Source organism: Bubalus kerabau, chromosome 4 (genome assembly GCF_029407905.1).
Source record: "Bubalus kerabau isolate K-KA32 ecotype Philippines breed swamp buffalo chromosome 4, PCC_UOA_SB_1v2, whole genome shotgun sequence".
Classification (NCBI taxonomy): Eukaryota; Metazoa; Chordata; class Mammalia; order Artiodactyla; family Bovidae; genus Bubalus; species Bubalus kerabau.
In genome coordinates, this window is record NC_073627.1 from 41,727,514 (window position 1) to 41,747,477 (window position 19,964).

At 53.6% G+C, this 19,964-nt stretch overlaps 1 protein-coding gene across 2 annotated transcripts; it reads left to right on the forward strand.

Moving 5' to 3' along the window:
* Positions 1-258: 258 nt before the first annotated feature.
* INPP5K (inositol polyphosphate-5-phosphatase K) lies at positions 259-19,594 on the forward strand. 2 transcript variants are annotated; one of them, XM_055576968.1, is made up of 12 exons: positions 262-868; positions 2,561-2,668; positions 2,992-3,100; positions 6,397-6,513; positions 6,854-7,029; positions 7,639-7,750; positions 8,398-8,507; positions 16,085-16,268; positions 17,139-17,276; positions 17,513-17,596; positions 17,763-17,867; positions 18,294-19,594. In XM_055576968.1, the coding sequence occupies exons 1-12, from the start codon at positions 822-824 to the stop codon at positions 18,351-18,353; spliced, it is 1,350 nt and encodes a 449-aa protein (XP_055432943.1). In that variant the 5' UTR covers positions 262-821; the 3' UTR covers positions 18,354-19,594. The 2 variants fall into 2 exon arrangements, with proteins under 2 accessions (XP_055432944.1, XP_055432943.1); XM_055576969.1 differs by lacking the exon at positions 17,513-17,596 and having other exon boundaries at positions 259-868.
* The last annotated feature ends 370 nt before the right edge of the window (positions 19,595-19,964 follow it).

Consider the following 19,964-nt stretch of genomic DNA (forward strand, 5'->3'; position numbering starts at 1 on the left):
CCCCCAAAAGACTAACGAATCAGTGATTTGAAAGAAATCATCATCTTTGGCACAGTAAATAATCTTCATGTTTGGGCGTAGATAGAGGTAGTGATTTATTTTTCGTTCACCAACGGCTTATTTTCTGAGTCCAGAAGCCCCTAAATGTCCAAGGTATAGCAGTGTGCACGGGTCTGGAAAGAGGAAAACACCTGAACGTTTGAAGTGGAGAACTGGAGGCGCTCAGTGGCCTAGAGGAGGGAGGTTACCTGTAGCTGGGGGGTAAGAGTGGATTACAGGCCGTACAGTGGCTGGCTGCGTCCCATCCGGATCGCCCTCTGCCCCTCCGGGCGTTGGGAACCTGTAGAAATAGGTGCCCTAGGACCCAGACACCCCACTCGCCGCTAGTGAAAAAGGACGCGCAGGGGGGGGCGTGGCGTCGACTTCCGCCGGAGGACAGCCCCTCCCGGCCAGCCTCGCGCGGGGCAGCCTGGGAGCTTCGGGGGCGGAGTCTAGGCCGCCGCGCCCCGCGGGCCGGGAAGTGTTGCGTCGGGTTCTGCTGATACGGGGACACGCCTCTCTTACGTCCCCGGTCCCCTAGGCCCCTTTCCCTCCGCCTTTCCCCGTTTCCCGCTCCTTGGAGAGTCCTGCCTCTTCCTGCGGACCCGCCACCCAGAGTCCTCCGTGCGCCCCGGCCCCGCCTCTTACGGAAGCCTAGTCGGAGGGTCGGAATCCGGAAGAAAAACAATCGGGAGTGTGAGCGGACCGGCACCTGCTTCCCAGAGAGCCGATCGGGCCAGGACCGGCGAGGTTCAAGCCGGCCGGGCCACTGCGTGGGGACGATGGAGGCCATGAGCCCACGGACCGAGCCGAGATGCAGAACGCTCAGGTGAGGAAGGCGGCTGCCGGCTGCCCGGGGCGGGATCGCTACCTCCGACCCAATCAGTGCTGCGGGTCTGGGCCAGAACCGGACTGGGAGAGAAGGGGCCAGACCAATAGGTTGCTTCTAGTTCAGAGGCCTCTTACATTCTCCCAGGCCAGTATCTAAGAGGGCTATGTTGGGCTCAAACCCTGCGCCTCCTCCAAACTCAGGCCTCCAAGCTCTTTCCCACTTCGGCGCCCCTAGCAGGTGTCCCAGTTAGATTCTGGAGGAGGCAGCAGTGTTAGACTGTTTGAAGTTAAAGCTATAACAAAGCATTCTCTCCTTAGATCTAGAGTAGAAACCTTGTTCTTTAGATCAGCATATACATCATGGGATCTGCCTGATCCCGTTATGACCTCCTGATGTCCACAATCAGATTTAGATAAGATCCTTTAGTGAAGTGATAATAGCTTGGTCTCATGCTTGCTCGTTAACAACGCTAATCACCAACTTAGTGCCAGTCACGATGCAAGGATTTGCTGCTAATCGTGGGACCTAACAGTGGGAACAAGAAATCCCCGCTCTGGAGGTCCTTGGGAAAACAAGGAGCCTTGGAGTAAAAGAGCTACCCTTTAATCCTCCGTCGGACAGCAGGGGGAGATCGTAAACAAACGAAGCGCAGAACCTCTGGCTGAGTGCCTGGGAAGGTGGTTTTCCTATTGTTTTGTTGATATTCAAAGGGAGCGGCAGGAAGTTGCTTTAAACTGGCCAAGAATTTCTTCAGGTTGTGCTTTTTAGAACTTGAACGTCTAAGAATGGGAATCTGGTGGAGAAAAGATGTTTGGGGGAAATCCTGTCCTTTTCTTCTCGCCCCCATTTTAAATCTTCTGCTGTTACAGATCCTCCTCCTAATGGTGTGCCTAGGACTTACCTGGGGCTTGCTGGCTCTTCTTGGTCTCTGTGGGGTTTTAGCCCCTGCCTGCTGTGTACTCGGCAGTCTGGGGGCTTCCCAGGAGCACTGCTATAACTGTTCAAATGAAGAGATTTTCAAGTCTCTCTTTGCCCTGAGCCTCTGAGGAAGCCAGTGTTATTGAGAGCTGCTGATTAGATCTGTTGTTTCCCTGGGGAAACTGATGGTTTTTCCCCAAATCGGGTAGACTCTTGAGAAAGATGTTGGGAAACCTGTTATTTAGAATCTTGTTAGCCTCTCTGAAATTCCTCTGTTTTGCTGTGCTCAGGCCTCTCACAAGGTGAAAACTGAACCTCTAGGATCTTTCTGGTGGTCCTGGGACCCCATGGATTGAAGAGTGGGGGGTGGGAAGTTTCTGACCGAGCCACAGATGAAGGACTATTGGAATTAATAAAGTCCTCACTGTCCACCCCATTCACACCCCTTCCCTTGCCTGACTCCAAAACCTTCGGCCCCGCTCGCTGGCAGCTCTCCTGGTGTCAGCAGCACAGGTGCCGCCAGCCGTGGGCAGCTGTATACCTGCACGGAGGAGCCGATCCAGGGTGGGCATTTCCTGCTTCAAGGGACAGAGGGCTTGAAGATGAAGGGCTTGTAGTTCAGTGCCCCAGTTCCCTCCAGTGGATGCAGAAAAACACACATTTCCCCATTCTGACTACAACAGATTATGGTCCAGCCCTTAGCAGGAGCAGCCCCCGGTCTATTACCTGGACGAGGTCTCATCCTCCTTCCTCCATGGCTTCCCTTCTCAGCATACATGTTGTGACGTGGAATGTGGCCTCTGCAGCACCCCCTCCAGACCTCAGTGATCTGCTTCAGCTGAACAACCTGAACCTGAACCTGGACATATATGTCATTGGGTAGGTGTCCACAGGACCCATCACGCATCCCTATATCTGAGATCAGGATCAGGTAAGCCTGACCAGTCCCAAGTTGTCCCCACAGGGAACCACTATAACCTGTTCGCCCTCGCCCTGGAGTGTGAAAGCCAAGAACTTTCAGCCCGCATCAGAGCCAGGCCACATCTGTTGTCCTGGGTCAGCAGTGGCAAGGGGCTGGCGAGCAATAGCCACAGGGGAGGCAGAACCCAGCGCTGGACAGTTGGCTGAGGACAGTGCTAGATGTCGGAGCAGAGGCAGGGCCCTACAGGCCAGGGGGCAGGCCTCTGATCTGGAATGGGCAGTTTGCAGGAACTGAACTGTGGGATCATGAGCCTCCTTTCCGACACTGCCTTTGAAGACCCATGGAGCAGTTACTTCATGGACGTGCTTTCTCCTCTGAGCTTCGTCAAGGTAACTTGCAAGTTCGTGGGCAATGGGGAAATGTGTCTCACCTCTTATTACTAATCCCTAGTCCTTTGTCTCCCAGTCCAGCTTTCATGCTGTTACCCTTTTATTTAAAGACCCAAACCCCAGTTGCACCTGGTTCCCTGGGGCTCCTGCCTGCTTTGTGTCTTTCTGAAGTAGCTGGGGCTGAGCTGGGACGCCAGGGGCTAGTTTAACACCTCGATATTTTTCAGGTTGGGAGAATTCCTTGGGGAGGTGCATCAGGGCTTATTAACACCTGATTACCTACCCCACCCCCAGCCTCCAATCTCTACTCAAAGACCCAGCCTGAAATCTCAGAGTATAATAATAATTGCCACTGTCCATGGCTTGCTTATTGGTGGTGGTGTTTTGTTGTTCACTCAGTCGTGTTTAACTCTTTGCATCCCTGTGTCCATTGAGTTGGTCATGCCATTAACCCATCTCATCCTCTCTTGCCCCCTTCTCTTCCCACTTTCAATCTTTCCCAGCATCAGGGTCTTTTCCAGTGAGTCAGCTCTTGGCATCAGGTGGCCAAAGTATTGATGCTTCAGCTTCAGCATCAGTCCTTTCAATAAATATTCAGAGTTGATTTCCTTTAGGATCGACTGGTTTGATCTCCTTGCTGTCCAAGGGACTCTCAAGAGTCTTCTCCAGAACTACAGTTTGAAAGCATCAGCATTATAAACAAACTTTTTATATACATTATTTAAAAATCTTAACTATTCTGAAATATAGGTGTTACATGGATAAAACCAAGACTCAGAGATCATGACAGATTTGGATCCAGATCTTTCAACTTCATAACCCGTGTCCTTAACTACTGTACTTTATTACTGTACTAGTGATCTCGAAGGCTGACAGGTATCCTATGACTCTCCTGCTGGTATCAGAGGGTGTCCTCTGATCTTAAGAGACATGCACCTCAAATCCTCAGAGACCCAGAGGTTAGAAGAGACACATGTGGAGGAGAAGGGTTCTCAATCTATAAGGCCAGTATTCTTTGGGAAATCTTTTTTTCCTTTGGGAAATGTTTAGACCATAGGAGAATCTGCAGGAATGCTCTAGATTGCTGAATCTTACTTGTCTGCCCTGCACAGCTAAGAGATGAAACACAGTCCCACTAAAAATACCTCCAAGAAGCATTGCTTCTCAGAAATACCAGAATTCCTTTTTTCCTTTCCCTGGGTGATTGGATTGCTTCAGAATTCACTCCGTTACCCTAATCTGCCCAGAGGTGCTGAGGCAAGAGCTGTGAGTCCTCTGGAGGAGGGCAGAGCCAGGAGGAGGTCACATCAGATGTGATCCTGCTGCTGAGGCTAAAAGATGCCAGTCCCCAAGCCCTTGGCTCCCTCCAGATTGAATTAGGGCCTCTTCCTGCAGACTTGGAGCTGGCCCCTCTCAGAGGGCAAAATCACTTGTCTCTCACCACCCACTCCCTTCCCAAGACTGGAGGCCTCCTTGTACCTCGGCTCACTGGCAAGGGATCGGTGGGATGGACTTGAGCCAAGGAAATTAGCTCATCCTGTGGCATGGACACAGCTCACTCCATGCGGCCTCCCGAGGTTGGGAGACCAGCCTGAGGGCCTGGCAGGCACCCACAGCAGATGCCCCTCCTTCGCACGGCCGAGAGTAGAGAGTAGAGGTGAAGGGCGAGCCCTGCCTGCAGCCTGTTCCTGGGGCCGGAAGTTGCTGGCCACAGGTTGAGAAGCCTGGGGCTGATCCCCTTTGTGGGCTCCTAGGCTCCCAGCCTCCCTCCTTCTAGTCCCTTCCTTAGCTCCTCCTCCTTCGTTTCCTCCAACTAGAACTTCCCCTAGGAGTCTCCTGCCTTTCCCCATAGCCCCACCCTTTCTCCCAATCTGAAGTTTTCCTGCCCCACCCCCACCTCCATCCTCCCTGCCCCACCCCCACTTCCCTCCTCTTTCAGAGTGGGCTCTAGCCTGTGGGGCGGGGCTCAGTGGCCCAGACCTGCTCTTTGGGATCAGATTAATCTTGAAACTCTTCCCAAATCTTTCTCAGTTCCCTGGGAGTCAGCTCCCCCCACCCCCAGGAGCCAGCCTTTCCCCACTCCCATTGTCCTATTTGCTTTCGAAGGGGAGAGACCAAGACAGGGGTGGAAAGTGAAGTCGGGGACACATTTGTAGCAACCTGTGCCCAGCTCTGGGTGCTCACGCCTCCCTCCCTCCGTCTTGTGTTCAGGGTTCCCCCTCCCTTGACTCCTCCACCATCCCAGAGCTCCTGGCCTGTGGGATCAAGTTTCATAATTCCTGGAAGGCCCCAGTACATGCTCCCCACCCGGGGATTTCCTCCTTGGCCTCTGCACCTCATGCTCCGGAAATTGCTACTCGGGTGGTGGGTGTAGACAGCCTGAAGCTGTGAGAGGGTCACAGGCCCATTCCCACCCCACCTCCACGGCCGCTGAGCGTGGGGATTCTGGCAGTCCTGGGCCTTTGACATTGCTATTCAAAGTGGTCCTGCTGGTTCCTTAGTCTCCTTGAGCCTCAGTCCTTCAGAACAGAGACCCTTCTTTCAAAAGTTGGCCAGAATTAGCTGTTTTCCCCCAACCTGCGAACACGCGTCCTCTGTGCTCACTCTCATCCCCTCTGCGTGGCATTCACGGACTCCAGCTGCCCGTAGTGTGTATTATTTTTCAGTAGCGTTTTCTTAATTGTTTTTCCCTGAGCTATAATGTATGGAGAAATGAAATGTAGAGTCTGGTGGATTTTTATACGTATATGTGGCCATGCTGCCACCCATCAAATCAAGATACAGAGTATTTCCCGCTCTCTCATGCTCATGTCCGTTCTCTGCATTTACTTTCAAGAATCCTTAAAGTAAAAATTAATATCAAGAGCTACCAGTTAATCCAGCATCTTTAAGATAGATTCCTGCTTTATCGATGAGAAAATAGACTTGTCCGGCATCAAATACTAACAGCCCGAGCTGGTTTCTGAACCTAGATCTGGCCCTTAGCCATTTTCCCATAAAGCATCTCTAAAGTTCTTTGAGCCCCTCCATCGACGGTACCCGTGGGAGCTCAGGAGGGCACTAGGGAGAAGGGCACCATACGTGGGCTGGGGCGGAAGAGTCAGTGCCCTCCTGTTGGTGGAATGTCTCCACCCCCTGCAGAGCCCCCAGATTGCCTCATTTGGCAGCTAAGACTCCATCGGCACTGAGATGCCGTAGACCCCTGGGGCAGGACATCCATGTGGCTCAGGGCTCTCAAGGGCGCCCAGCACAGGCCCTGGAGGGACATGAATGACTGTCACCCTTCTGTCCCGCAGATCTCCAGTGTCCGCATGCAAGGGCTCCTCTTACTGATCTTTGCCAAGTACCAGCATTTGCCCTTTATCCAGGTCCTGTCTACTAAATCCACCCCCACCGGCCTCTTCGGGTACTGGGTAAGGACTGAGCTGTTTTCTGAGTCAAGAGCTGGGGGCCTTCTCTCACTGGATGGGGCAGGGCTGGGGGCTTTAGGGCTGGGCAACTGAAAAAGGGAATGAATGAATTGAAAAGAGGGGGTGAAATGAATCTTGGCACTCTGTCCAGGCCAGTGCCCCGCATAGCTGCCTTCCCTCCTCTGGGGGGCCTAGTGTCCCTGGGATGGCAGGTAGGTGAGCTGGGTTCTGCGGAGGTGAGTGTCTGCTGACCTGGGAGATCCCGCAGGAACTGAGACCATCTGCCCTCAGGCCCCGGATGGGAAAACAGAGGTGTGTCCCCCGCTTCCTGCCCACCTTCCAGGGGAACAAAGGGGGTGTCAACATCTTTCTGAAGCTTTACGGCTACTATGTCAGCATCATCAACTGCCACCTGCCCCCCCACATGGCCAACAATGACCAGCGGCTGGAGCACTTTGACCGGATCCTGGAGATGCAGAATTTTGAGACACAGGATACCCCCAACATCCTGGACCACGAGTGAGCGTGCTGCTGTGAACTGTGCCCGACCCTCTCCCCCAAGCCAGCCCTGGCAAGCCTGCTCTGCCCGGTCACTGCTCCCCCGCCAGAGGCAGTCTGCCCCCATCTCCCGCCCTCTCGCAGCCTCTTCCCTGATGCCCTGTCTCCTCTCCAGCTCTGCCTGCCTGGGGTCTGGGACCCCTTCCCTTTCCCTGGCCCCTCTGTCCTGCCTAGAAATTCTGGACGCTTCCAAACATCCCAGGTCAAGAACCTTGTGGTTCCTGAGGTCCCCAGGAAGGGCTGGTTCTCAGGTGTGCCCTGTGGGGCACCTGGTGCCGGGTACCTAGCCGGGGGACAGGGAGGGAGGGCTAGAGCCTGCTCCATGTTTGCCACTTGCCCCTCAGGGCTGGTCCCTTTGGCTCGAATGGCTGGTGGGGCCAGGAGAACAGGCCCATTGGGGCCCGCCCTTGTCTTCACCTGATCCTCCCTCAGCCTCTGGCTTTTCACCTGCCCCTCGAGCCTTCTGCTCCCTGGCAGCCCTGCAGTGAGTGGTCAGAGCCTCTATGGTCTCCTGCCTGCTCTGACCCCATCACAGACCTTCAGGCCGCCTGCCTTCCTTTCTTTCTGAAGCCTCATTCTCTGGTTTGGAGACATGAACTTTCGGATCGAGGACTTCGGGTTGCACTTTGTTCGAGAATCCATAAAAAATCAGCGCTACAGTGACCTGTGGGAGAAGGATCAGGTATCTGAGAGGGGGGATCTGAGCCCAAGAGAGGAGAGTTCTGAGCCCAAGGCCAGGGAGGTCAGCAGGAGGTGTGGGGAAGTTCCCTAGCCCCTGTTCTCCTTTCCCAAGCCTTCAAAAGTCCCTGACCCCAGGCAGGGCAGAGTCTGATAGGCCTTGGCTGCTGGGAGTGGGGCAGCCAGGCTTGTCTGGCCAGCCTGGTCTCCACCTAGAGGCGCTCCAGCACCAGGTGTGTGTGAGGTCAGGGAGCGAGCAGGGCTTTGGCCTGCCGGCCCTGCACCAGCCCTCAATGTCCCTGTTGTCTTTCCCACTCCCAACCTGACTTGCCTCCTGGAGGATGAGATACCACCCATTGGGATACCCTGCCTACCCCAGCCTCCCCTCTCACACACTTCTGCTAGTGGCTCCTAGGGAAATAGAATTCAGAGCCTGATCCCTGTGGTTCAAGGACTGGGAAGTGGCAGGCGGCCCCCTCCCCTGGGACTATGGGGTGGGCGTGAGGGGGTGATGTTTGCGTTTGCATTCAGCTGCTGTCCTGGGGGTGGGGTACAGGGCTGGGGCAGTGAGGAGCAGTCTGACTGGGAGGGCACCGCCAGGTTTGAGTCTTGCCCCACTGCGATGGCAAGTGCCGATCCCTTTTCCTCCAGCTCAGCATCGCCAAGAGACACGACCCACTGCTGCGGGAATTCCAGGAAGGCTCCCTGCTCTTCCCACCCACCTACAAGTTTGATAAGAACTCCAACAACTATGACACCAGGTGAGGGGGTCCCGCCGGGAGAGGATGTGCCTGTCGCAGATCTGGGCCTGGGAAGTCAGACCGTGCTGGCCCTTGTGATCAAGGGAGCCACCTTCAGTTAGAAGTGTTGGGGGAGCAGGACTAGATCCAGCCATCACTGCTCAGGAGCGGTGCCTCTGCACCTCTGATGAGATGCTGACTGTGGGAGCTGTCCCAGGAGGGAGCAGGAAGGGAAGCTGGGGCCGGGGCAGGTAGAGCCAAAGGGGAGGGAAGATGGCTAATTGCTGACTGCAGGGCAAGGGAGATCGGGGAGGGACTGTACTTCAGCATCCTTTAGACGCCTGCCCTGCTGCCCCCCCAGGGCTTTCTGGTCCTGCCCAGATGATGGTGGGGACAGAAAGCTTGGCTCAGCCAGTCACTGGTGTTAAGTAATCCTGCCCTGGCTGTGAGTGAGTTGAGTACTAGTTAAGGAATATGAGGGGGAGTTGTCAGTGGGGCAGTTAACGGGGAACAATGCGAAGATAGTGCACCTGGTTAGAAATCAGAAGCACAGTTTGTGCTTTATTGGCAGCGTGACCTTGGTCATGGTATTTAAGCCTCAATTTTTCCATCTATAAAATGGGGATGATAACAGTGCCTGTTTCATGGGACTGAGGATTCATTGAGACCACCAAAGGACTTCCATGGTGGTCCAGTAGCTAAGACTCCCAGCTCCAAAGCAGGGGGCCCGGTTTTGACCCCTGGTTAGATCCCACATGCTGCAACTAAGACCCAGGGAAGCCAAGTAAATAAATATGTAAAAAGAAATAAATAAGACCTGGCATGTTAGCCTAGTGTCTGGCACCCAGTAGGCACCATGATAACTGCTGCTGTTGTTTTTAGATTCTGATCTTCAGGTCAGAGTTTTACTGAAAGCCTTTCTAAAGAACTGAGAAAGGGATAGGTAACCACCAAAACCTTAGACTTAGGCAGTGGGGCAGAAGCAGCTCAAGCCCAAAGCCCCTGACCTGATTTAGGGCAGGGACCCTCATCTCTTGGAAGAAGAATAACCCCCTACATGTTATGGGGCTCTTTGTATTCCCCTAGCAGAATTGTCTTCTGAGGGAGATAGGAGGTGCCCCCAGGGCAGCCCAGGCCTCTGGGATTTAGGCGGTGAGTAGGTCTGTCCACAGCCAGGCCAGGATGAGAGGGGGCCCTGCTGGCCCAGGGCCGGAAGCCGTGTGGCAGAGCCACAATGTCCCCGCCAAGCGAGGGCGAGAGCGTGAGCCGTTTGAGGAGTATGGAGCAAGACAGAGTGGGGTCACAGTCAGGGGCAGCGCACACAAGCAGAGGCCACAGACACTGGAACTGAGGGCCAGCCTGGGCCGCAGCACAAGCCAGAAAGTAGGGAAGAGGGCAGGCTTCCGCTGGCCCACGGGCCCAGGTCCGCAACTGTCCGTCTCCCCGGCCATCCATTGGAAATAAGGATCGTCATGGAGATTGTCAAACTCTGTGGGACAAGCCGGGATCCTCTACCAGTTGACACTTGCCCACAGGAAGAGAATGGCTCACAGGCCGTGTAGCCAAGCATCACCCTGCTCACAGCCCTGGGTACGGGAGGGAAGCCCGCAGGAGACTGGAAGTCACGCAGGTGGTGTAGAGGGGCTCAGAGATGTTCACGGCCTTCCCCAGGTGACTGTGCTCGTGATAGTGGAGCCGGGGCTAGACCTCTCCAGACTGTGTTGCCCATGATGCTTTCCTCTAGCCCGCAGTGCCTCCAAGTTCACAGCCAGTCTTTTTTTCTTTTTTTTTTTAATGAATTGTATTTATTTTTTGGCTGTGCCATACAGTACATGTGGGATCTTAGTTTCCCGACCAGGGATCCAGCCCACACCCCCTGCATTGGAAGTGTGGAGTCCTAACCATTGGACCACCAGGGAAGTCCCCACACAGCCAGTCTTGCCAGCTAGCAGCAGAAAGGAGCTCAGGGCTGGGATAGCAAAAAGCTTGCCAAGGAGAAGACAGATGTTATTTCTACGTGATAGATAAAATCCACACTGTGACTGACATCGCTGAGTGCTGACCACGGGCCAGGCATTGGGCACAGGGCTTTGCCCGCATCACTTCACTTAATTCCTACTGTATCTTCATTAGGTAGACACTGTTGATACTGACTTCTTACAAATAAGGAAGATTTGTACAAATCTTACAAATAGACCTTCTGTATCTCAGAAGGTCTAAGTAAGGTAGTAACAGAGTAAGTGATGAGCAAAAATTTGAACTGAGGTCTGTGTGAATCCAGACTCATGCTTCCCCTTGCCTGGAGCCCAGGAAATGAAGGAATGTCTGGACAGGAACAACGGCATTACAGGGGGACATCACAACTGAAATATCTCCAGCTGGGAGTGCCTGCGCTTGGCAGGAGCCCCACGTAGGGAACAGAAACGTTGCTGTGTGATCAGTCTGTTATTCATCCTTGAAAACCGGGTTGAGGCATCATCTCTACTGAAAAATCTTCCTTGACCCTTGCCAGTTTCGCTGGGAGTTCTCTCCTGGTGCTGTGCTGCCTGCAAGCCTTGCACATCGTGCATTCAGTGTGTCTGTTAAGACACAGAGTGCCTTTTCTGCTGTGCTGTGAATGCCCGGAGCACAGAGGCTGGGTCTGATTTACGACCGTCCCTGGTTATATAGCACAGCGTGCCTGCCATGTGTTTGAACTGAGAGCCTGAGAGAACAAAAGGAAAAGATAAGATATTTAAGGAGCAGCCAGTCTAGTAGAGGGACCCACCCAGAGCGAGAGAGCCAAATAAACACTCTCAAGTCCACGAGCTGGCCAATAGAAGGTTCCAGAACTCTGTGTGAAAGTGGTAAAAGAGAGCGAAGTAAATGGTAAGGAGGCGGACAGCTGAAGCCATGAGGAGTCAATGAGAACTGTCAGAGAGGCAGCAGGTTTCACAGAAAGGACAGGCATTCTCAGCAGCAGCGCTGATGAGAGGCACTTTGAGTGGGGCTGCCCCGCTGTACAGAGGGACTGAGCTGTGTGCAGGGCATGGTTCACAGCTTCGCCCAGCCTTGGCAGCGCACCTGAGCCAAGATGTAATGAGAAACGAGGTCAGCTTCGTTACAGGGGAGGGTGAAGGGGCTGATGGCAGCAAATCCTATTGAAGTCAGGGATTGCAGTAGGGTTTTGTTACAGTCAACAGGAACCTAGTCCACCTCCCTGCTCGGCAGTGAGCAGAGGATGTTATGATCAATCTAGGCAAGACTCAAGTCCTGAGTTCAGTGGGACACTTAGAAACCATCTATAGGGAGCCAAGAGGAAAATGCTCTCAGACCCAAAAATGGAACACATCACTCCTTTGGGGCCAGTAAATTGGCTCAAGTTTTCTAGGCTCTTAAGCCTGGAGAATCTTGCAGAGCTACTGGGTCTTAATTTTTAGAAAGTAAAGACATATCACAGGCATGCCTGGGAGATATTGTGGAATTGGTTCCAGACCACCACAGTAAAGCAAATATCACAATAGAGTCACTCAGACTTTTTGGTTTCCTGGTGCACAGAAGAGTTAGGTTTACACTGTTTTGTAGTCTGTTGAGTGTACAATAACATACCTAAAATAATGTACATACCTTAGTTTTAAAATACTTCATTAGTAAAAAATGCTAACCAGTCTCGAAGCCTTTGGCAAGTCGTCCCTTTCTGTGATAGTAGCATCAGAGGTCACAGATCACCTAGCAGTTACAACCGTAAGAGGGCTCGAACTAGTATAAGAACTACCGAAATGTGGCTCAGAGACACAAAGGGAACAAATACTATTTGAAAAATGGTTCCAAGTAGTCTTGCTCAATGCAGGTTTGCCACAAACGTTCAATTTGTAAAAATCGCAATCTCAGCCAAGTATTAATGTAAGAAAGCACAGTAACCTGGGGTGTGCCTGTTGTCTCCAGAAACAGTTCTTGGGGGCTTCCCTGGTGGCTCAGTAGTAAAGAATCCACCTGCCAATGCAGGAGACATGGGTTTGAACCCTGATGCAGGAAGATCCCTCATGCCGCAGAGCAGTTAAGCCCGTGTATCTCAGCTATTGAGCCTGTGCTCTAGAGCCCGCAAGCCACAGCCACGGAGCCCATGCGCCACAGCCACCAGAGCCCTCGCCCCCTAGAGTCCACGCTCCACAACGAGAAAAGTCACCACAGTGAGAAGCTCACACCACAACTAGAGAGTACCCCTGCCCTCCACAGCTAGAGAAAAGGCCGAGCGGCAGCCAAGAGTCAGCACAGCCATGGATAAATAAATGAAAATTATTAAAAAAAAAAAAGTTCTCGTTCTCAGTCATGACCATTCAGCCAAAAAAAGCATTAGTGAGGCCCCACTCTGGTTACACGCTGGGAATCGGCCACTGAGGGACAGACTGGGAGGACACTGCAGTGGAGGAGAGCTGGCTCCTGGTCAGCACCGTGAGGGCACCCAGCTCCCCTGCACTCGGCGACCTCCCTCAGGGTCAGTGTCCTGGAGAAGGGAGATGTGACCTGTGGCGCCCTCCCAGGGTTAGAAAGATTAGAACAGTCTGAGATGCCTGCCACAGCCACGTGATGCATGGAGGGGCCACGTGTTTAGCTGTTACCAGGAATGGAGAACTGGGGGAATATATTTAGTTTGTACATATTTATTCTGCTTATTTGTTCCTTTGTCTTTTGTTTGTTAAACAAGCTCCTCAAGAAGATTGCCAATCCCATTTATCAGGTCCTCCCCAGTCTCATGTCTTATAATAAGGGCTCAGTAAAGGTGATTGAGGGCTTCCCTGGTGGCCCAGTGGTAAAGAATCCGCCTACAATGCAGGAGACGTGGATTTAATCCTTGGATTGGGAAGATCCCCTGGAGGAGGAAATGGCAACCCACTCCAGTATTCTTGCCGGGGAAATCCCTTGGACAGAAGGAGCCTGGTGGGCTACAGTCTGTGGGGATCGAAAAAGAATTGGACACGATTTAGCGACTGAACAGCAACAAAGGTCTTCAAAAGAATGAACAGTACGGGTGCCCAGTGATGAGTGTGGGCCAGGCCATGGAAAAGGAAGAAAGGGAGACAGGCGGAGGTCCTGCGGGGGAAGGAGAGTGGGGCTGCGGTCAGGACTTGGGGAGGATTCTGACGGGACTGCAACGTATGGGCTGCTGACCATAATAGGGAAGTGGGGGCAAGAGGATGCTTTGAAAGGGAGAGTGGTGCATTCATGCAGTTCACTACCAAGTCTCAAGAATTGCTAGGCACTGAATGTCCAAGGTTGCATTGGAGATTTTGTGTCTGTAGTTTCTGGGATGGGATTACCACATTCCAACATCCCACAAACACTCTTCAGAAGCGTGAAAGGTCAAAACACGCCAGGAGCACAGAGAGGAAGTGACATGCCACTCACCACTTCTGGAACGCTCCCTTGATAAGGTTTTTGAAGTAAGTACTGTTATCATCTCATCTTAGAGTTGAAGAAACTGAGGTTTGGAGTGATGATGTCACTTGCCAAGGGCAGAACTTTGTTGTTGTTGTTGTTTTTAAACTAGATTACTGATTTGTTTTAAAAGTATGCAACTCAGAAATAGGCAGATGGAAGAGATGTGTCAGACAAGGTGTGGGAAGGGGCACAGAGCTTCAATACCCTCTCCAAGCGCACCACTCCCCAAATTCACCAACCCAGAACTCTTCATTAACAGGACAGAACTTTTCACCAACTGGTCTCCGATTTTAGAGCCAAAGTTCACCACCAGGGCACCACCGTTCTGCCACTATTGCTAGAGAGCCATTTTGCTATTGAAGTGATGAAAGTGTGGCAGGAATGTTTGTTTAAAATAGTAAGTGAATAAAGCAGAAGACAAAAATAGCCTTTTAAGCTATAAGCATGTGAAGTCGTGTATGTTAAAATTGACTGGGCATTTTTGAGGAAGGAGAGTGAGCTTTGGTTTTTTTTTTTTTTTTTTTTTTTTAGTTTTGTATTTCACAAGCACTTTTTTTTTCTTTTTCATGAGCACTTGTTGATGGGTTCGATCCCTAGATTGGGAAGATCCCCTGGAGAAGGGAATGGCAACCCACTCCAGTATTCTTGCCTGGAGGTAGTCCATGGATAGAGGAGCCTGACGGGCTACAGTCCATGCGGTCATAAAGAGCTGGACACGAGTGAGGAACTAACTCCTATACTGTTGAGTACTTGCTGCATGCCAGGCTCTGTGCTAGTGCCAAGGGGACACAGGAGACACCAAGAGCCCCTTCCTTGCCTTCTGAGCTCACACTGACTGATAGGCTGAGTAGGGAGCAGTAAGCTACGATAGAGTGTAACAGCAGACGTGCTCGTGTCAAGTGCTCTGGAAGCAGAGAGGTCAGGGGCGGCTTTATGACGACAGCACTGGAACCGGGCCTGTCCCTGCGACAAAGGGAGTGCCAGGCAGCAAAGCTGCCAGAACAGAGGCCCAGAGGCTTGAGAGGTCACCAGGGCCAGGTGGGTCTGGGGCGGAGGTGGGTGATCTGGTAGAATAAGGGGCGTCAGAATCCTGGGCACCTTGAAAGCCACATTTGGAGACCTGAACTTTATCCTGGAGGCAGTGAAGATTCCTTAAAAGGTTTTTGCTGGATTTGTTTTAAAAAATATACATTTATTTATTTGACTGCACCGGGTCTTAGTTGCAGCATGTGGAATCTAGTTTCCTGACCAGGGATGGAACCCAAGCCCCGGAATTGGGAGCACAGGATCTTAGCCACTGGACCACCAGGGAAGGTCGTCCTTAAAAGTTTTAAAGCGGTGAATCATCTGACCAGGCCGTATGGTGTCTCTCATGCCCGTTGGGGAAGCTGGGAGTACAGAAAGGGAGTGGCAGGTCCTCAGTTGACTCTTGAGAACAAAGCCTCATAAGAGCCAGTGTCTGTGGGCAGCTTGCGTTGTAGGAAGCACGGCGCTATCTGCTCTTTGTGTTTTATCTCATTTAACCATCTCAGTAGCCCTGAGATGTAACTACTGTTATCTCCATTCTACTGATGAAGAGCTGAGGCCTAAGAGGGGTTAGCCTGGCAACGACGGGCATGTGCCCTGTGGTCATGCTGGCTGGCCCAGAGTCCTGGCTTCATCACGCCATGGCTGGGCAATTTTGGGAAAGTCCAAACCCCTCTAAGACCCATTTTCTCCACCTGTGAAGAGGGGATAAATGGTCCTGGTCGAAAGCATGTGGGGAGATTCCCTAAATACTTCCCTTGCCTTTCCCACGATCAATCTGTAGTTGAGGAGAGGGAGCCAAGTTCCAGCTCAGCTCTAACCCTACATTCCAAACCTCAGCCTCTTTGATCTGCTGCTGCTTTTGTTCAAGAAGTAAGAAAGGTTTTAGACAGAGTGTTTCTGAGTCACCATTTGATTCATAAAAATGTAGACAAGACCAAGTGTCCTTGGCTGAGTCTGACATAGACCCATGTACTGTTGTTGCTTCCACGGGGCACACTCCTGCCCGCTGCCAGGCCGGGCTCCAGCTCTGTCCTGGGGCATCTCATGGCAGCTAACAGGCCCTGGCATTAGGGGCTCCAAGGGAGCTTGTGGGGGTCCCTTCCTGCTGGCCTGCTGAGCCTTCTCTCTCCTTCCTCTCCCCCCACCCCCAGTGAGAAAAAGCGCAAGCCTGCCTGGACCGATCGCATCCTTTGGAGGCTGAAGCGGCAGTCCCAGACCGACTTCCAGACCCCCACGCTCTCAGCCCCCTTCGCCCTGTTCCTGAGGAGCTACGTCAGCCACATGGTGTACACCATCAGTGACCATAAGCCCGTCACCTGCACCTTTGACTTGGAGGTAAATCTCCAGGCGCCTGGCACTTGGCAGAGCCGCAGCTGCGCCAGGCCACATCCCAGACCCACCTGCCCTGGGTTCAGAGCTCAGCAGGCCCCCCGGGGAGGCCTGTAGGAGGACACGATTGCCTTTCCTCCCAGGTCAGGTGTCCCCCTGTTCTTAGGAGCCGTGGCTGGCTCTGTCTGTCAAAAACATGTTGGAACCCTTTGTCAGTAGGTTTCCCTTGCCTCTTGGAACTGTCCCCTGGGACTCCTGAGTTCCATTATGCTTATTACCTACCATGTGAGGTAGGACTGCCTTTCATTTGTCCTGAACCTGTCTGGCTCGGGTTACAGAGGGAGCCCCCTCCCCCTGTATCTTGCCGTCTAGTGACCGAGGCGGTGCGGTCCCCTTTGAGCCGCTGGCTGCCCTCATCTTGTGTGTCTTTATATCTTTGTGTCCCTCCACATGCCTCCGGCTGTTCTCACCAGAGGCCCCCAAATTGAATTTGGGCCTTTGGGTCAGAAACTGTGGAATCCTGAGAGTGATTCCCTGGCTGCTTTCTTCATCCTGTCAGCAGCTCCCGCGGTCTCCCCCACCCCCACACTCCTCCCCTAGTACGTGGCTCTCTGCCAGGTTACCCACCCACCCGGCCCCTGGCCCATCCTCCCTGGCGGGGCCAGCCATCCCCCACCAGCCTTTGGCCCTTCTTTCCGGCCAGCCAGCCAAGGTCTGATACCCTCCAGGCAGCCTAGCGAGAGCTAACCCCACCCGCTGGCTGCCCCCCTACCCCCGCGGTGACCGTGACCTGTTGGAAGGGCACAGTCAGGACTCTCATCCCAGGGAAGGGGACGCTGCTGTGGGACTTCAACCCCCTCTGACCCCTGTGTGTAGCTGAAGCCATTGGTGTCCGCCCCGCTGATCACCCTGCTGCCCGAGGGCCCATGCACCATGGAGAGTGACCTGCTGATCAGCTACTGCCTGGCTGCAGACTTCCTCAGCAGCCCCTGGGACTGGATTGGCCTGTACAAGGTGACAGGGCCCATCGACCGCACCCCCGTGGTTTATCCATTCTGAGGGCTCATGGGAGCTGGGCGTAGAGACCACCTGGAGTCCTTGCCTACCGAGGGGCTGGCTGTGAAGGGGAGGAGGCAGAAAATGCTATGATGGCCAGCCTCAGAAATGAGACCATCCTCTCCTTAGGACTTGACATGGGTCCCGTGTCCTCCCAAACCACTGACCGCCCGCCCGATCCCCCCCTCCTACAGGTGGGGCTGCGCCACATTAATGACTATGTCTCCTATGTCTGGGTCAAGGACAACCAGGTCTCCTTCAGTGACAGGCTGAACCAGGTACCTTCCCCCTTACCTGAGACAGGTGTTCCACCTCGCCAGCAGGGGGGTTTGCCTGAGCTCTCCTCTGCCCTCTGGAAGAGACAGAGAGGTGGATACCTAGTCTCTGAGAGCTGGATGGGGCCTGAGGCCATAGAGCTGATCTGCATCTGTCTGTCCTTTCCAGGTGTACATTGACATCAGCGACATCCCTGAGACTGAGGATCAGTTTCTCCTTTTTTACTATAGCAACAACCTACATTCTGTGGTGGGGATAAGCAAACCCTTCAAGGTAACAGATACTGGTGGGTAAGAGGAAGGGTGGGCTTCCCTGCTGGTTCAGCAGCAAAGAATCCGCCTGCAATGCAGGAGACCTGGGTTTGACCCCTGGGTCGGGAAGATCCCATGGAGTAGGAAACGGCAACCCATACCAGTATTCTTGCATGGGAAATCCCATGGACAGAGGAGCCCGGTGGGCTACAGTCCATGGGGTCACAAAAGAATTGGACACAGCTTAGTGACTAAACAGCAACAGCACAAAAGGAAGGCTAGTCCAGGAGACTTGAGCCCGTCGCTGGTTCCCTGAGGCCATGGGCCAAGGAGCCCCGCAAACCCCGCCACCGTGGAGCTGCATCCACTGGGGGGTGGGAGAGACGGAAGGCATGGACCAAAAACCTGCCCTTGCCCCTTCCACTCACCACCTGCTTTATCCCTGCAGATCCAGCCTTTCTCCTTCCTGGGGGAGGACCCACTGGATGAAGCCCAGCCACAGATCTGAGCCGGGCTAGAGTAAATCCAGGGCGGAGGCCAGAGCTGGCAGCCAGCTCTGCCCACCACTGCCAGGAGCTGGGGGCCCAGCCCAGCCCCCGGAGGAGGCAGCGGCATCCTCCACCTCTGAGGGGGAGCCCTGGCCACCCTCCTCTGCTCTCTTCAGTCTAGATCTCTGGAATGGGCCCCTTAAATACAGGTTTTTTTGTTGCTGAGGTGTGAGTGAAACCAGCTAGTTTGTCAACAGTGAAGATCTAGAGGCAGGCCCCTGGATGCGGGAAGGACCCTCCCTCCTGCATCTCATTTCTGAATTTTCCCCACACGCTTCCAGCCCCGCCCGGGCAGGCCTGCCAGGCACATGCCCCATCTGGCACAGGCCTGCATTCTTGTCACGCCACTCTGGGCCTTAGGCTGGGCGGAGGAGATGCTCCCATTTGTACAGGCTGCAGAGATTGGTTGGTGCACAGAGCACTGTGTCCCAGGGGTCTTGACATCTTGTTGCCTGTCCCCTTGAGGGGTGGGCAGAGGGTCTGAGATCCCTGCTTTCAGCAGAAGCCAGTGGCCACATAGGCAGGATGGAGGAGCCCTCCACCCACGCTCTCCTGTAGTTGTTGCGGACAGGTTGAGGTGTGCCCTGCCAACAGCACACACATACCCCCACCTCCACCCCCAGCTCAAGGAATCCAGCCCAGAAAGTTCCAGGGTCTGAGCAGAGGATTGCACCCAAGTTGGCTTCTGCTCATAAGTCAGGCTCCATGCCCCCAACGTGCCCTCCTGAGAAGGGCTGGCAGTTGGTAGAGGAGCTTGGCCACAGACTTTCGCAGGGCAGTCCATGCCCAGTCCATCTCATCTGCCCCTGTCCTCGCTTGCTGTCGCTGGCCAGAGATCTGCCCTGGGACCTAGAAGTGGGGGCAGGCGGAGCCGGAATCAAGACATTCTGGAGAATTTGGCCTGGGGGTCTTCAGAGAGCATTCTCCAGGTGCTGTGTGGATGCAGCCTGGCCCCACGCCCACCATCTCCCTTGAGTCAACAGTGGCTGAAACGGTCACCTTCTTCCAGAAGACACCTCAGGGAGCCTGCTCTGTGACCATCAGGCCCATCCTAGGACCTGAGACTGAGGGACACCAGTTGCTCTGTATCCTGACTCCACCCTGGGACCATCTGGAACTGTCCCTCTGGCTTCTAGTGGGCCATGGCCGGCTGTGTTCTGTGGCTATTGCATTGAGGGTTAATTAGAAACAGTGGCTTTTACACCTGTGTGTGACTCTTATGTGATGGTGGTGGGAACGTGCCCACGTTCATGGGCTCCTGCTTGACTCCAGGATGAGGGCCCTGTCGTCCAGACTATAGAGTGTCTGTCTGATGATGGTGACAGATGTTGCCTGTGTTGGAATGGGAGAATGCGGTTCTGGGATGGTGGCCCTCTGGGTCCTGGGTCCCAGGGGGCTGTGCCTCCTTTGCTGTTGGACACTTCGCTTACTCCTGCTAAGTAGGCAGAGTGGGCTTCTTGGGGCTGAACTCAGAAAAGGTGTCCACTCTGCTCTCACCAGTTAATCCCTCCTCACCTGGCACTCCTTCATACCTTAGTATTTTTCTTTTTAATAATTTTATCTATGTATTT